Source organism: Scyliorhinus torazame, chromosome 5, assembly GCF_047496885.1.
Source record: "Scyliorhinus torazame isolate Kashiwa2021f chromosome 5, sScyTor2.1, whole genome shotgun sequence".
NCBI classification, from domain to species: domain Eukaryota; kingdom Metazoa; phylum Chordata; class Chondrichthyes; order Carcharhiniformes; family Scyliorhinidae; genus Scyliorhinus; species Scyliorhinus torazame.
This window is the reverse complement of record NC_092711.1, coordinates 149,659,278-149,677,100: the sequence shown is the minus strand read 5'-3', so window position 1 is coordinate 149,677,100 and position 17,823 is coordinate 149,659,278. Positions and strand designations below refer to the sequence as shown.

General features: G+C 45.9%; 1 protein-coding gene and 1 long non-coding RNA gene across 5 annotated transcripts; one reads left to right on the top strand and one right to left on the bottom strand.

The window, feature by feature from the left end:
• Positions 1-6,160: 6,160 nt before the first annotated feature.
• On the bottom strand, positions 6,161-12,355 carry LOC140420053 (uncharacterized). Its single transcript, XR_011946165.1, has 2 exons — positions 11,946-12,355; positions 6,161-10,996 (listed from the first exon to the last, which is right to left on the bottom strand). It is a non-coding gene; the product is annotated as an uncharacterized lncRNA (long non-coding RNA).
• Positions 12,189-16,806, top strand: LOC140420052 (uncharacterized). Of its 4 annotated transcripts, none has more exons than XM_072504069.1 (2): positions 12,189-12,295; positions 13,196-16,806. In XM_072504069.1, the coding sequence occupies exon 2, from the start codon at positions 13,540-13,542 to the stop codon at positions 14,944-14,946; it is 1,407 nt and encodes a 468-aa protein (XP_072360170.1). In that variant the 5' UTR covers positions 12,189-12,295; positions 13,196-13,539; the 3' UTR covers positions 14,947-16,806. The 4 variants fall into 4 exon arrangements, with proteins under 4 accessions (XP_072360170.1, XP_072360172.1, XP_072360171.1 ...); XM_072504071.1 differs by having other exon boundaries at positions 12,199-12,268; XM_072504070.1 differs by having other exon boundaries at positions 12,199-12,289.
• The last annotated feature ends 1,017 nt before the right edge of the window (positions 16,807-17,823 follow it).

The following is a 17,823-nucleotide window of genomic DNA, read 5'->3' as shown; positions in this document are numbered from 1 at the left end:
GGATTAGTTAAATTTAATAGGTTTTAATCAATTCTTAAAAGTGCTTAATTATCAGTCTTACTCAAATCGTAGAGTTTGTTTTATACAAGACAAAGCAGACACTGGATCAGCACCCCATTCACCATCTACAAACGGCACAGTAGCACAGTGGTTAGCACCATTGCTTCATAGTGCCAGGGACCCAGGTTTGATTCCCGGCTTGGGTCACTGTGAGGCGTCTGCATGTTCTCCCTATGTCTGCGTGGGTTTCCTCCGGGTGTGCTGGTTTCCTCCCACGAGTCCTGAAAGATGTGTTGTTTGGTGAATTGGACATTCTAAATTTACCCTCAATGTACCCGAACAGGTGCCGGAGTATGGCGACGAGGGGATTTTTGCAGTAACTTAATTGCAATGTTAATGTGAGCCTCCTTGTGACATTAATAAAGATTATTATTGTAAAGAAGTTCTGCATCGACTTATCAAGCATCCTTTGACGGCAGCATCCAAACAGGGTTACACCCATTTTCCAACATTAGAGGTCGCTGTGACTGTTGGATAGAATCAATGTGGGAGCTTTAGTGAACTAGTCTGCCCAGGGTCTATTTCTCAAACCTCATCACAACATATTGCCTAGTTAGCCACGAACTGACAGAATTATTGTTACATTTCAGGATGCTCTCCTCCTTCTGGGTGGGTAGGTTTCGGAGGACGACCTGCCTCCTGCACGGTTCGCGTTATTTGGCTGTGGTTCCCCTCCCCAGTCTCACCTCACCAGCTTCTGCCCCTCATCGACCCAACCCTGTGCAAAGAGCAGCAAAGACAGGAGCACGGAGTCGAGATGCAGATCAGCCTGAGTGGAGATTCTCTAATTAATCTTCATGTTTATTGGCGTTTCAATGGGGACTGGGACCAGTTCTAATGTTTGTGTCTCTCTCTCTCACTCAAAGATTTTAACGTGTTTACATAAAGCTTCATCATCTCAGATACACAACAAACCCATTGAATGTCCCCATTTTATTGACCTGATCCAGGTTTGACTTGTTTATTAAGTAAACACCTTATTATCTTCCAGGTCTTAATAATAAACAGATGTGCCAGATTAAACTGGATTTCCTTTGGTTCCTCCCACCTTTCCCAGATATCAAAAGGAAATTGGATGGGGACTTGAGGGCAATAAACTCACAGGGGTACGGGGATAGAAGGCGCGAATGGGACTGAATGGATGATTTACAGAGGGTTAGCATGGACCCGATGGGTAGAATGGCCTCCTCCACTGCCCTAATGACTCTGTCTCTGTAGAGATTGATAACTTATTAAATGAAAGGAATCTCCAATGGAGAGAAAACCAAAGGACACAATTTCACATTTTCAAACTTTCACTGTCACAAACCAACTAAAATCGACACAAACATGAATTAACAGGGACTGGATATTTCACAGAACAAGAGAAATTTCACTTTAATAGTCAGTACAACAAAGATACATCTCACGTCGTTATGAGCCTTCACATTACTTCCTGTAGAAATGTTGCACCATGGACAATCTCAGTCTTCCCAATCTCACTCTGCAATGTCGGATCCCTCACTTCCCACCCAATGGACTTGGCCTTTGAGTCACTTCCACCAACAGCCGAATTCTATCCAAGGTCCGTGAATATTGTGAACACCAACAAACTGCACGTCTGTAAATGCTCTCTCTTTCGGATTGTGACTTTCTTATGTCCCCAGAAACTCAATTTTTGGATCTCTTTAAACAGTATGGTTGGATTTCGCATAACTAAAATAGAAGCAAGTGGTCTTATCCAATCCACAACCCCCTGCTCTCCTAGACTTCAGCTAGCCGTCCTTTCCAACTGTGTAACACATGATGTAACACAGTCCTTGCTGTATTCTCAGTGCACTGCTTCAATACCCAGACCTGTTGGAAGCTCCACGCTCTGTTTTGAACTGCAGGTTCCCTTATTAAATGTGTCTGTCCTTTACCCCCCAGCAACCAAACCTGGTTCAGTCGGATGGAAAGTGTAACTGAATACACGATTATCTGTCTATTCAGTCTTTGCTTCTTTAGCTTTTCATTCCTGGTCATTTCTTGGAACTGATGACCTCAGAACCAGGAAATCAATTCCTCTCCTTCAGAAGAATCTCCAGTTTCACTTTAGGTCTTAAAGGTCTTTTCCCAAAATAATAATAAAACAATACTAATAATAATTATTAATTTTACTATTAAATTATTATTAAAGGTATTTTCCCCAGAGTACAAGGGTCATCACATGCCCCCCCATCCCCAAGGAATAAAGCTTCCCGAAGTAAGCATGTTTTCAGAATCCTTTCATGCTACAACACATTTGAACATTATAAACACTGTAACAAGGACCTGATTACACATTGTACAGATCATGGTTTCTCTTTTTCCCATTTTACAATGAAACATATCACCTTGGCAAAACTATCAGCTTAACCCTAAACAAAACTAACCCAATGTGACAATGAGGTTTTAAAGTTCAGCTTGCTCGAGAGTCCCAATGCTCTTGTCAACAAAATCCATTTTACTATTGGTTGAACCTTCCCAAGAGATCTTCTTTCCCAAGTCACAGTCTTTCCAGTTTTCCCATGTCCATGTCCTTGGTTAAGGGATAGGATTTGTGACAGCTTCAAAGGTTTTCCATATCTGAGGTCTGATTAACTTGGTCAGGAACCGCACTGCTGATTGCTGGCGATCCATCTGGATTTTGAGAGCTGCCTGTGGGAATTGGACTTCGAGAGGAAATTCCGTCATGTTGCTTTTTCCGGGCAGCACGGTGGCCTACTGGATAGCACAGCTGCCTCACGGCGCTGAAGTCCCAGGTTCAATCCCGGCTCTGGGTCACTGTCTGTGTGGAGTTTGCACATTCCCCCGTGTTTCCATGGGTTTCGCCCCCACAACACAAAGATGTGCAGCCTAGGTTGATCGGCCAGGCTAAATTGCCCCTTAATTGGAAAAATGAATTGGGTAATCTAAATTATTGTTTTTAAAAACTTGGTCAGGAACCACACTGCTGATTGCCGGCGATCTATCTGGATTTTGAGAGCTGCCTGTGAGGAATTGGACTTTGAGAGGAAATTCCGTCATGTTGCTTTTTCTGGGCAGCACGGTGGCCTAGTGGTTAGCACAGCTGCCTCGCGGCGCTGAGGTCCCCGGTTTGATCCCGGCTCTGGGTCACTGTCCGTGTGGAGTTTGTACATTTTCCCAGTGTCTGCATGGGTTTCGCCCCCACAACCCAAAAATGTGCAGAGTAGGTGGATTGGCCATGCTAAATTGCCCCTAAATTGGAAAACATAATTGGGTAATCTAAATTTATTTTCAAAAAAAAATGTTGCTTTTTCCCTTCGGGTTCAGCAATTTGTGTGGACAGTGGGATCTGTGTACACAGCAGCACAGTGTACACAGGGGAGGGAGTGACCCTGGAAGTACTCAACATTGACTCTGGACTCCAAGAGGTCTCGTGACATTGGGTAAAATATGGGCAAGGGAACCTCCTGCTGATTATCACCTACTGCCCCATCCCGCTGGTCAATCAATATTCCTTAATGCTAAACATCACTTTGAGTCAAGGACACAATGTATTCTGGGTGGGGGATTCCAATGTCCATCATTGTCTCAGTAGCTTCACTTCTAAGTGAGCTGGCTGAGTACTAAAGGACATAGCTGCTCGACTGGGCCTCCAGCAGGTGGTGAGGGAAGCAACAAGAGTGACAAACCTCCTGAACTTCATCCTCACCATGAAAAAGAAATGAAAATCGCTTATTGTCACAAGTAGGTTTCAAATTAAGTTACTGTGAAAATCCCCTAGTCGCCACATTCCGGCGCCTGTTCAGGGAGGCTGGTATGGGAATTGAACCGTGCTGCTGGCCTGCCTGGGTCTGCTTTCAAAGCCAGCGATTTAGCCCAGTGTGCTAAACCAGCCCCTTAAATCACCAACCTGCCTATCACAAATAGATCTGTCTGTGACAGCATTGGGAGGAGTAATCACCACATGGTTCTTGAGCAAAGTATGATCTTCACATGGAGAATAATGCCCCCCCCACCCCCCAACATTGTGTTGTGTGGCACTACCACTGTGCTACATGGGATAGATTTCAAACAGATTGAGCAACTCATAACTGGGCATCCATGAGATGCTGTGGACCATCAGCAGCAGAATTGAATTAAATCGCAATCTGCAATCTCATGGCCGGGAATATCTCCACTCTACCATTACAATCAAGCCAGGGAATGAACCCGGTTCAATGAAGAGTGCAAGAGGCAATACTAGGAACAGCACCAGCCATACCTGAACGTGAGGTGTCAACCTGGTGAAGTGATAACAGAGGATGACTTACCTGCCAAACAACAAAAGCAATCTTTGACAGAAAGGGCTAAGAGATCCTACAACCAAGGGATCAGATCTAAGCGCTGCACTCCTGTCACACCCATTGGGAATGGTGATGGACAACTAACAGGAGGAGGAGGCTGCACAAATACCCCCATCCTCAATGATGAGGAAGCCCAGCACTTCAATATCAAAGACAAGGCTGAAGCATTCGCAACAATCTTCAGCCAGAGGTGCCGCATTGATGATCCATCTCGATCTCCTCTTGAGGTCCCCAACCTCTCAGACGGCAATCTTCAGTCAATTCAATTCACTCAGAAGCTGAACTGAACCAACCATATCAATACTGTGGCTACAAGACTAGGTCAGAGGCTGAGAATCCTGCAGCAAGGAACTCACCTCCTCAATCCCCAAACCCTGTCCACCATCTGCAAAGAACAGGTCAGGGGTGTGATGGATTATTCTTACTGTCTGGATGAGTGCGGCTCCATCAACATTCAGGAAGCCCGACACCATCCAGTACAAAGCAGACCACTTGATTGGGACCAATCTAACACTTTCAACACTCACTCCCTCCACAACCATCACACAGTGGCAGCAGTGTGTGTACCACCGACAAGATTCACTGCAGGAATTCACCATGGCTGTATCACCAGCAACTTCCAAACCCACGGCCTCTGCCACCTCGAGAAGGACAAGAGCTACTGACACATGGGAACCCCATCATCCGCAAATTCCCCTCTGAGCCCCACATCATCCTGACTTGGAAGCAAATCGCCGTTTTTCACTGTCGCGAGGTGAAAATCCGAGAACATTATTAAGGAAGTAATATCAGGACATTTGGAAAGTCAAAACACAATCCATCAGAGTCAGCATGGTTTTATGAAGGGTAAATCATGTTTGACTAATTTGCTCGAGGTCTCCGGAGATGTAAGAAGCCAAGTGGATTATGGGGATCCTGAAGATGTAGTATCTCTGGACTTCCGAAAGACATTTGATAAAGTGCTGTGAAGAAGGTTAATGAACAAGGTTCGATCACACAGGATTAGGGGTAATTTATTAGCTTGGATAGAAGATTGGCTGACGGACAGAAGACAGAAAATATGGATGAATGTGTCTTTTTCTGGGTGGGAAGATGTAACAAGTGGAGTGCCACAGGGAAGTCCTTGAGCCTCAACTATTTACAATCTATATCAACGACTTGGAGACAGAGTTAGATGGTTTTGTAGCCACATTTACAGATGACACTAAAATAGGTGGGACAGTAAGTTGCAATGAGGGAATAAGAACCTTACAAATGGATATAGATAGGTCAGGTAAGTGGGTCAAAATGTGGCAGATGGAGTTTAATGTGGATAAGTGTGAGGTCATGCATTTTGGTCGGAAAAATGGAAACACAACTTATTATCTAAATGGAGAGAGACTTCGGGGTGCTCCGGTGCAGAGGGATCTGGGTGTCCTCATTAATGATTCACAGAAAACTAGCATGCAGGTACAGCTGGTAGTAAAGAAAGTGAATGGAATGTTGACATTTATAGCTAAAGGCACAGAGCATAAAGGTAAGGAAGTGTTGTTGCAACTGTACAAGGCATTGGTGAAACCACACATGGAGTACTGTGCACAGTTTTGGTCCCCTTATTTGAGGAAAGATGTAGTGGCATTGGAGACAGCTCAGAGGATGTTCCTAGGAACGTAGAAATTAGGAGCAGAAGTAGGCAATTCAGCCCTTCGAGCCTGCTCCGCCATTCAATCAGATCATGGCTGATCTCTTCCTGGTCTCAAATCCACTTCCCTATCTTTTCCCAGATCCCTTTAATCTTTTTTTAAAAAATAAAATCAGAAATATATCTATCTGCTTCTTGAAACCATTTAATGATTCAGATTCCACTGCACTATGGGCAGCGAGTTCCACAAATTCACCATCCTCTGTGAGAAGTAGTTCCTCCTCATCTCAGTTCCAAATCTACCGACTCTCAACCTATATCTGTGACCTCTCGTTCTAGATTGCCCCACAAGGGGGAACATTTGGTCTTGGTTTACTTTATCAATCCCTTTTGGTATTTTATACACCTGGATCAGATCCCCTTGCACCCTTCTAACCACAAGCGAGCGTAAACCCGAACTGTTTAATCTCTCCTCATACTTAATCCCTTTCATCCCCGGAATCAATCTGGTGAACCTCCTCTGTACTGTCTCCAATGCCACCACATACATTCACTAGATTGATTCCAGAGATGAGGGGTTTGTCTTATGAAGAGAGATTGAGCAGTTTTGACCGATACTCTCTAGAGTTTAGAAGAATGAGGGGAGACCAAATTGAGGGACACAAGATGACCAAAGGTATGGATAAAGTAGACGTGGAGCAGATGCTTCCTCTGGTGGGGCATTCTAGAACGTGAGGTTATAGTCTCAGGATTAGGAGCAGCAAATTTCAAACAGAGATGAGGAGAAACTACTTCTCGCAAAGGGTCGTGAATCTGTGCAATTCGCTATTCCAGACTGCGGAGAATGCTGGGACAGTGAGTAAATTTAAGGAGGAGTTATACAGATTTTTTAATCAATAATGTGTTGGAGGGTTGTGGAGAATGGGCAGGATGGTGGAGTTGAGGTCATGATGAGATCAGCCACGATCATATTGAACAGTGGAGCAGGCTCGAGAGGCTAAATTGTCTACTCCTGCTCCGAGTTCCTATGTTCTCAGAAATAATTATTCTGTTTAATTCCACCTTCCAGACCTGGGGCTGTAGCCCTGTCGGTAACAGCACCTCCAGCACAAATCTGGTGTTCGTGATTAATAAAGGGCTCAGGGAAAAGGCAGGAGAATGGGGATGAGGAACAGATCAGCCAGGATCGAATGGTAGAGCAGACTCAATGAGCCGAATGGCCTAATTCCCTCATATCTCTGATAGTCCAACTCCCTGCCTAACAACACTGTGGGTGCACCTACAACACACGTGCTCAAGCCTGCGGCTCACACCACATTCTCAAGATCCAGTAGGGGCAGGCAATAACTGCTGGTCTAGTCAGCAATGCCCACATCTCGTAATGAACAAATAAAAAAAAGAGAAGACTGAAGGGTGACCGGATGGAAGCCTTTAAGAGTATGAAGGGATTCAATAATCCAATAGGGATTTCATGACAAACCTCTTTACCCAGCGAGTGGTGAGAATGTGGAACTCACTACCACAGCGAGTGGTTGAGGTGAACAGCATGAATTAGGGCAGCACGATAGCACAGTGGTTAGCACAATTGCTTCACAGCTCCAGGGTCCCAGGTTCGATTCCTGGCTTGGGTCACTGTCTGTATGGAGTCTGAACGTTCTCCCCGTGCCTGCGTGAGTTTCCTCCGGGTGCTCTGGTTTCCTCCCACAGTCCAAAGATGTGCAGGTTAGGTGATTGGCCATGATAAATTGTCTTTAGTGTCCAAAACTGCCTTAGTGTTGGGTCGGGTTACTGGGTTATGGGCTTGGGAGGGTGCTTTTTCCAAGAGCCGGTGCAGACTCGATAGGCCGAATGGCCTCCTTCTGCACTGTAAATTCTATGATTCTATGAATACATTGAAGGGGAAGCTAGATACATACATGAGGGAGAAAGGAATAGAAGGATATGCTGATGGGGGAGATGAAGAGGGCTGGGTGGAGGCTCATGTGGAGCATAAATACTGACATAGACCAATTGAGCCGACTGGCCTGGCCCTATGCTGTAGACTCAATGGAACCGAGACAAATGTATTTATTTTACATCTACCTGTAGTGGGGGGGAAACACGGTTTATTATTCAGGATAAAAGAAATGTCCTTCATCAGCTTTTGTGGATCATTTCAGTGGAAATGTGCTCTCCCAGGCTCAAAGAGCATCAGCCCACTGGAGGCAAAATCGTGAGACCGGCCAGTCCAGCAGAAAGAAACCCTCCGACTCTCCCACTTCACCAAGTGTCAGGGTTAACATGGTTTGATTTGATTTGATTTAGATTTATTGTCACATGCACCAAGGTACAGTGAAAAGTATTGTTCTGCGTACAGTACAGACAGATAATTCTATACATGAAAAAAGGTAGGACAACAATAAATACACAATTTAAATACATAGACACAGGTTGAAGGATACGAAGTGTCGTGCTGCTCAGTGGAGAAGATGCGTGGAGACCAGTTCAGTCAATAAGAGGGTCATTCAGGAGTCTGGTAACATCGGGAAAAAAGCTGTTTTAAAATCTGTTAGTGTGTGTTTTCAGACTTTTGTATCGCCTGCCTGATGGAAGAGAGAATAAGGCTGGTGGGAGGGGGTCTTTGATTATGCTGCTCACTTTACCAAGGCAGTGGGAGGTGCTGACAGAATCAATGGATGGGAGGCGGGTTCACGTGATGGACTGGGCTATGTTCACGACTCTCTTTAGTTTCTAACGGTCTTGGGCCGAGCAGTTGCCATACCAGGATGTGATGCAGCCAGATAGGATGCAATGGTGGACATGCTGAATTGCCTTAGTTTCCTGAGGAATTATAGGCGCTGTTGTGCTTTCTTTAGTTATAGTTTAGTCTGGTATTGTCACTTGGCATCGCAGATAAGGTTATACCTAGATTTCCTGTATAGGTCAGGGTTAACGGTCTTAAACGCCTCAGACGTGGCCTTCAGTAGGGAACGAATCTCCTGGTTAAACCATGGTTTCTGGTTGGGTAACATACATTCAACCTTCTTTGACACACAATCTTCTGCACACTTGCTGATGAAGTCTGTGATGGTGCTGGCATACTCGTTTAGGTTGGCTGCTGAGTTGTTGAATATGGACCAGTCCACTGACTCCAAGCAGTCACGTAGGAGCTCTTCTGTTGCCTCGGAACCGGATTCTCTGCTTACGTTTCTGCTTGTATGCGGGGAGAAGGAGCACCATCTTGTGGTCCGATTTTCCGAAGTGTGGTCCGGGGATGGATCATCAGGCGCCCTTGATGTTTGTCTAGCAGTGGTCAAGGATGTTGGGGTCCCTGTCGGGACAGATGTGTTTGTGGAATTCTGGCAGTACACTCTTGAGGTTGGCCTGGTTAAAGTCCCCGACCATGATGAACAAGGCCTCTGGGTATTCGGTTTCATTGTTATTCATCAAGCGCCTTCTTCACTTCCGCCTGGGGTGGGATGTAGACCGCCGTGACGATGGCAGAAGTGAACTCCGTGGAAGGTAGTATGGACGGCACTTCATAGTCAGGTATTCAAGGTCCGGGGAGCAGTAGTTCGCCAGGATCGTCACGTCCGAGCACCAGGAGGAGTTGACGAGGGGGCAAATCCCTCCACCCACTCCAGGTTCAGTCCTGGATGTGATTAACAGCGGGAATAACAGCAGAATCCAACCTGTCATCACTTGTGAACCCTTTTGTGTCTCAGCATGTTGGACGACTGAGTGAATCCCTTCCCACAGTGAGAGCAGGTGAATGGCTTCTTTCCAGTGTGGACTCGATGATGTGTCAACAGGGCAGATGAATCACGGAATCTCTTCCCACAATCAGAGCAGCTGAATCGACTCGCTCCGGTGTGAACCCGCTGGTGTCTCCGCAGTGTGGATGATGTTTGAAACCTCTTTGTGCAGTGAGAACAGCTGAACGGTCTCTCCTCAGTGTGAATGCGCTGGTGTTCCATCAGTACCTGAGAGCTTTTAAACCCATTCCCACAGTCAGAGCATTTAAAGGGTCTCTCGTTGGTGTGAGTGACATTGTGTTTCAGCAAGTGGGATGACCGAGTGAATCTTTTCCCACAGTCGGAGCAAGCGAATGGCCTCTCCCCGGTGTGAACCCGCTGGTGTTTCATCAGGTCGGATGACGTTCTAAACCTCTTTGTGCAGTGAGAGCAGCTATACGGCTTCTCCTCAGTGTGAATGCGCTGGTGGATCATCAATACCTGAGAGCTTTTGAAACTACATCCACAGTCAGAGCATTTAAAGGGTCTCTCATTGGTGTGAGTGACATTGTGGCTAAGCAGGTTGGGTAACTGACTGAATCCCTTCCCACACACAGTGCAGGTAAATGGCCTTTCGCCAGTGTGAATTTTCTGGTGTGTCTGCAGGTGGGCTATCCGAGTGAATCCTTTCCCACATTCACAGCAGAGGAATGGCCTCGCTCCAGTGTGACTGCGTTCATAAGGGGCTGTGAATCCCTTTCCACAGTCCCCACATTTCCATGGTTTCGCCATGGTCTAGGTGATCTTCTGTCTCTCCACGTTTGACGATCAGTTGATGCCTTGTCCACACACAGAACATGTGAAATGAAATGGAAATCACTTATTGTCACAAGTAGGTTTCAAATGAAGTTACTGTGAAAATCCCCTAGTCGCCACATTCCGGCGCCTGTTCGGGGAGGCTGGTACGGGAATTGAACCGTGCTGCTGGCCTGCCTTGGTCTGCTTTAAAAGCCAGCGATTTAGCCCAGTGTACTAAACAGCCCCTTCATGTGTACACCTGCTGTGAATAGTATAGTATTTTTTCAGGCTGTGTAACAGGTTAAAGTTCTTTCCACAGTCAGTGGACTGGAAGTGATGTTTAAAATCTCTTGAAGCATTCAAAATTAGCTAAAATTTTTTGTTCCAGATTCAACGGCCAATGATATTCATTTCCTGAGAATTAAGTGACTGTCAATTCTTAACTTGATGTTTAGTTTGAGATACCGGCTTCAAACTCCTTCCGATCTAACATCCTGCAAAAGATGTTTACAAACGTCATCACTGTCAGTGCAGAATAGAAATTCAGAACAGACAATTCTATCAAACATTCTTTCCTCTCTCTTTCCCCCAAATGCTCTCAATCTCCATCCCACACACTCTCCCTCCATTCGCACTCTGCTGTATCTAATATTCACCCTCCCAAATCTCCTGACGCTGCATATTCAGGCTGATTGACAGATCCATGCTCACTGTTTGCTGTCCTGGACACAGAGGCTGCCAGACAGATAGATGTCTATGTTACTGGACGATAAGTGTGTGTAATATACAGTCTGGATTCACTTCCTTCCCCTCCCAATTCTCCTGAAGGTGCTGATTGATGCTGATCAACAAATCTAAACTCACTACAACCTGCACAAGAGTAGAGGCTCTCCATCTAAGTATATTTACTGATTAGAGGTGGGGAGATTCTGTGGAAGAATTTTATTCAGTCATGGAGTGGTCATGACCGGGAACTCGCTGCCCACATGGGTAGTGGAAGTCAAGATGATCAAGAATTGAAAATGGAATTGAAGAAGAAAATAGACTTTCAGGGGAACAGGGATATCGAGGGGGAATGGGACTGACTGGATTGCTGTACAGAGAGTCAGCATTGACTTGAGTTCCCAAATGGATTCTGTCAGTGCTGCAATGACTGTATCACTGGAAATATATAATGTAGCTACAGTACTATATTACAAAACTAGAAATAATAATACATTAATTTTATTACAGAACCATCAGTAATACATCTAATACATTCCATATAAGAACAGTAGACATATGTTAATGTCTTTAAGGGGGAGAGAGACCTGGGCCAAGCTTTGCAGAGTCTGCGCCCTCCCTGGATTCACTTCCTTTCCCTTCAGTTGCTGCAAGTGACCAATTGAAGGTCAGAATGAGAAAAGAAATGGAAAGTGGGAGAAAATAAAGTGTTTTACTCACAGATGTTGGAGACAGGAGGACGTTTCAGTCTGTGAAGCTCATTCAGGGTTGGAGGAACAACAGCTTTGCTCGGCACAAACCTCCATGTCCAGCTTCCGCATTGAGACAATGGGGGAGCTCTGATTGGCGGAGGAGCAGAGTTCTTCCGGTTCTCCTAACTTCCCATTGGTCAACACCTCAGCAGTAAGGTCAGCAGAGGTGTACTCCCCTGCACATGCGCAGCTGCCTCTCTCCTTGGACATGCGCAGCCCTGAGCCGAGGGGAGAGAGAGAGAGATCACGAAGCGGCTTCTCGCTTTGGCCGGAGCCGGTTGCCTGGAGGAGGTGCAGGGAGCGGGGAAACGGGTGGGGGTGAGCAGATGATCAGGGCACGAGAGCCCGGAGACGTCACCGCGGAGCAGGGTGATTGCTATTGGATGATTCAGGCAGGGCTCCATAATGACGTCACAATGCGGAAGTTGCCTAATTAGCTCCAGATTGAAACTTCCTCCTCTGTGCAACATAGAATTTCCAGTGCAGGAGGCCATTCGGCCCATCAAGTCTGCACCGGCCCTTGGAAGCAGCACTCCACTTAAGCCCCACACCTCCATCCTATCCCCGTCACCCAGTAATCCCACCTAACCATTTTTGGACATTAAGGGCAATTTAGAATGGACAGTCCACTTAACCTGCACATCTTTGGACTGTGGGAGGAAACGGGAGCGCCCGGAGGAATCCCATGCAACACTGGGAGAACGTGCAGATTCCACAGAGACTGACCAAGCCGGGAATCGAACCACGGACCCTGGCGCTGGTAAACAACAGTGCTAACCACTGTGCTATTGTGCCACCCCTTCTGGGAGGAAATCAATGTTTCCTCCTTTCCATTGCTTTTCACATTCTGGGGGGTAATTGGTGACTTGCAGCAACTAAAGGAAAATAAATCCTGTCTGTATATTACACACATTTTTAGTCCAGTAATATAGACATACGTCTGTCTGGCAGCCTACATGAAGATTTTGAGGCCTCTGTGTTCTGGACCAGAAGCAGTGAGCACGGATCTGTCAATCAGCCTGAATCAGCACCTTCAGGAGAATTGGGAGGGTGAATGAACATTAGATATAGCAGAGTGAGAATGGAAGGAGAGTGTGTGGGATGCAGATTTAGAGCTTTTGGGGAAAGAGAGAGTAACAATTGTTGAATACAAACTTGAATTGTCTTCTTAATTTCTATCCTGTGCTGACAGTGATGTCTTTCTGTAATCTTTTACAGGATATCAGAAGGTGAGGATTCACATACAGAAATCTCAAACCCAAATTCACATCAAAATCTGACTGCATTACTCAGGCACTCGGGTGCAGAATATTCTTGTTTTTTAAACCTGGAAGGATAAGTGTTTGTCCGTTCTGTCTGCTTCAGAAGGCTTGAACCATCAGTGTGACTGGAAAAGCACCGAGACACACTCAAACACCTGAGTGAGAGTGTTCCACTGACTGTGGAAAGAGCTGTAACCAGTTACACAACCTGAAAAAACATTGCACCATTCACAGTGGGCAGAGACCGTACACGTGTAAGACTTCAACTGATTGGTCTGGAGACACAAGGGCACCTGCACCATGGAGAAAGGGTGGACTTGTGAGGACTGTGGGAAGGGATTTAGGTACTCGTCTCAGTTGAAAACCCACCAACGCAGTCATGCTGGGACTAGGCCATTCAGCTGCCTGAAGTGCAGAAAGGGATTCAATGATTCATCCAGCCTGCGGCGACACCAGCGAGTTCACACCGGGGAGAAACCATTCACCTGCACTGAATGTGGGAAAGGATTCACTCAGTTACATAGTCTGCAGACACACCAGCGATTTCACACAGGGGAGAGGCCGTTCCCCTGCTCTCAGTGTGGGAAGGAATTCAGTCAGCTAGCCCACCTGCTGTCACATAGGCGAATTCACACAGGTGAGAAGCCATTCAGATGCTCTGTGTGTGGGAAGAGTTTCATTCAGTCATCCAACCTGCAGGCACACCAGCGGGTTCACACCGGGGAAAGGCCATTCATCTGCTCTGTGTGTGGGAATGGATTCACTCACTTAGCTACCCTCCAGACACACCAGCGAATTCACACTGGAGAGAGGCCATTCACGTGCTCTGTCTGTGGGAGGGGATTCGCACACTTACCCGCCCTGCATAGACACTGCCGAATTCACACGGGAGAGAGGCCTTTCATCTGCTCTGTGTGTGGGAAGGGATTCATTCAATCATCCAGCCTGGTCAGACACAATGTCACTCACACCAATGAGAGACCTTTTAAATGCTCTGACTGTGGGATGGATTTCAAAAGCTCTAAGGTACTAATGATCCACCAGCACATTCACACTGAGGAGAGACCGTTCAGCTGCTCTCACTGCACAAAGAGGTTTAGAAGGTCATCCACATTGCGGAGACACCAGCAGGTTCACACCGGGGATAGGCCATTCACCTGCAGCGACTGTGGGAAGGGATTTGGTTATTCATCGACCCTGCTGAGACACAAAGTCACTCACACCAATGAGAGACCCTTTAAATGCTCTGACTGTGGGAGTGCCTTCAAAGGTTCTGAGGATCTGTTGTCCCATCAGCGCATTCACACTGAGGAGAAACCATTCAGCTGCTCTCACTGCACAAAGAGGTTTAAAATGTCATCCACATTGCGGACACACCAGCGGGTTCACACTGGGGAGAGACCATTCACCTGTACCGTCTGTGGGAAGAGTTTTGGTGACTTATCGACCCTGCTGAGCCACAATGTCACTCACACCCATGAGAGACCCTTTAAATGCTCTGACTGTGGGATGGATTTCAAAAGCTCTAAGGTACTGATGATCCACCAGCGCATTCACACTGAGGAGAGACCGTTCGGCTGCTCTCACTGCACAAAGAGGTTTAAAACGTCATCCACACTGAGGAGACACCAGAGAGTTCATACCGGGGAGAGCCATTCACCTGTTTCGTGTGTGGGAAGGGATTCACTTGGTCATTCCATCTGCTGAGGCACCAGCAAGTTCACAAGTGATGACAGGGATTGTGATGTCTGCTGATATTGCTGCTGTTAATCACATCCAGAACTGAACCCTGTTCATTCTGAGAGTGGGTAAAGTGGGAGGGTCGGAGGGTTTCTTTCTGCTGGACTGGCCGGGCCCACATTTTTGTGCCCAGTGGCCTGATGCTCTTTGACACTGGGAGTGTTTGGAAACAAAAAGACCTTTATTGTTTGGGTGAACATTAGTATAGTTTTAGGTAGGCTTAATTTAATCTTTCTATGCCTGGAAGACAGCTGCAGTTAGATTTTAAAGGTTGTCTTTGTGGGGGGTTAGCTTCAATCCCAGCTGAGATATTATTGTGTTTCGAGAGCTTTCTCATCTGTCACGCGAGGGGGATATTAGGAAACTCGGTTCAGAAATGAGACCCCAATGTAGCAGGCAATTTAGGGGTTGAACAGACGGAGGGGAAAAAAACCTGCCTGCACAGTCAGAGGGATACACCCACACCTGGCCGAGCTACATTGTTGCAGTCAGACTTTTAAAAAAATTAAATACTTTTATTCTCCTCCTTTTTCACATTTTCTCCCGAATTTACACCCACCAACAACAAACAATAATCAACAACAAATATGTCAAACCCCATAACAATAACAACGATCCCATCCTCCCACCAACCCCCAAACATCACCCCGCATGTTTACATAAACAAATGACAAAAAGGAATCAGGGATTACCCATAGTCATCTTTAATATATACATCCCCCCCTCCCCCCAACCCATCCCCCCCCCCCCCCAACTAATGTTCGATGTTATCCAGTTCTTGAAAGTGCATAATAAATAGTGCCCATGACTTGTAGAACCCCTCCGAGCTTCCCCTCAATTCGAACTTAACCTTCTCTAGGGTCACATATTCCAACAGGTCCCCCTGCCACGCCAGGGAACAGGGTGGAGAGGCTGCTCTCCATCCCAGCAGGATCCGCCTTCGGGTGATCAACGAGGCGAAGGCTATGATATCTGCCTCCGCACCCGTTTCCAACCCTGGCTGGCACCCCGAATATGGCCTCCCGGAGACCTGGGTCCAGTTTCACACGTATCACCTTGGAAGTTACCCTAAACACCTCCTTCCAGTACTCCTCTAGCTTTGGACAGGACCAAAACATATGAACGTGATTAGCGGGGCCCCCCCGCAACGTTCACACACATCTTCTACTCCTTCAAAAAATCGTCTCATCCTCGCCCTCGTGAGGTGTACTCTATATACCACCTTCAGCTGTATCAGCCCCAACCTCGCACATGAGGTGGAGGCATTCACTCTCCGGAGCACCTCACACCAGACCCCCTCCTCTATAACTTCTCCCAGCTCTTCCTCCCACTTTGCTTTGATTATTGCAGTCAGACTTAAACCCGTTTGTGGGATGCCCCAGATCCATTGTTCTTTGGGACATTCCAGTCTGACTAGCAATTAGCCCATTGCAGAGTCTGATGGCCTCTTTGTCCATCAATGGGAGGTTTGTTGCATACCAACAGCACAACTCTGTTCTTTTGTATAAATGGGAGTGGGCCATCAAATCAGCCAAAATAACAGTTATAAGTTGAAGTGTGGAAACACCAGAAAACCTGTGTTTGAGGGGTTGGGTGGAGTTAGAGAGAGAGAGAGAAGGAATGGTGTTTTAAACAGCTACAGCCGGAGGTTTAGGAAATAGACTGAGAAAGCTTTTTCACAGTAACTTCATTGGAGTGTTGATGTAAGCCTACTTGTGACACTAATAAAGATGATTATTATTATGAAAGTTGCCACCGAGGCAGTCTTTGGTAAAGGGTCATGAACGAATGTCCATAACAGAATAAAAATTGTTTTGTTAAATGCAAGTATCGCCTTTGCCTGTTTGTGCAAGTGGAACGAGAGCTGCATGTTCATGTAAAGTTATGTTTAATGGGAACTAGTGCATTAAGTTTATGAAACTACATGTAATCTTTTAATATTAGGATTGAAGTTTAAAAGTTTAAATATAATTTTTGTTTTAATAAGGTTTGTTTACAAAATAACCAAGCCCTATTTATTTTATTATCACTCCTGGAACAAATCGATCTTTCCGCACTACCTTAAAACTTTAAAAGGTTCTGGTCCAATATTTTAGCCACTGGTGAGAACTGACCAGGCGTCCATAACAAATTGGGGCTCGTGGTTGGGATATTCTTATGCATAATTCCTTGTTTGGCTTGGGGTTATCGAACTTAAAGACCGTGGGTGTGTGTGGATCGATTGCCTCCTTTCCCGGTTTGAAATATTGAATAGGGAGTGACTGGAGATGGTCCTTGCAGTTGTTATAAGGTCTCCTGGGGGTGGAGGAAATCACTCGGGAAGATTTAAAAGGGAAATCGAAAGCAAAGCTTTTGAGTTTGGCAGAGGAACTGTAGTTAACTCTGCCAAAAGGGCCAAAGAAGGCAGAGATAATACAAACCATGGTTCAATATCTAAACTTACAGTATCATAGTCTAACCCATTAGAATTAGCTCAAATCAAATTAAAAATTAAAGAATTGGAAATGCTGTAAAAACTGAGAGAAATAGAGATGGCAAATGAAGCCAAAGAAAAAGAGTTTTTCAAAGGGAAATGGAAATGAATTGGAAATGGAAAGGAATAAGATTGAAATGGAAAGGGAAAGATTAGCAAAGGAAGAGAGAGAGAGATTGACCATGGGAGAAGGGCACGAACGGGAGAGAGAATGAGAACTGTAGAAACTGGCACTGGAAGGAGAGTGATAGAAATCAACCTTTTGAGTTAGCTAGAGATGATAGATAAAAGGTTTAAATAAGAGATCATTAAGAGTAATTGCCGAAATCATATTAACCATGAGAGTGAGAAAAGCTGACTAGCTGGGAATT

Coding starts and splice junctions, on each gene's coding strand:
- LOC140420052 (XM_072504069.1), top strand. CDS start 13,540: ATGGAGAAAGGGTGGACTTGTGAGGACTGTGGGAAGGGATTTAGGTAC.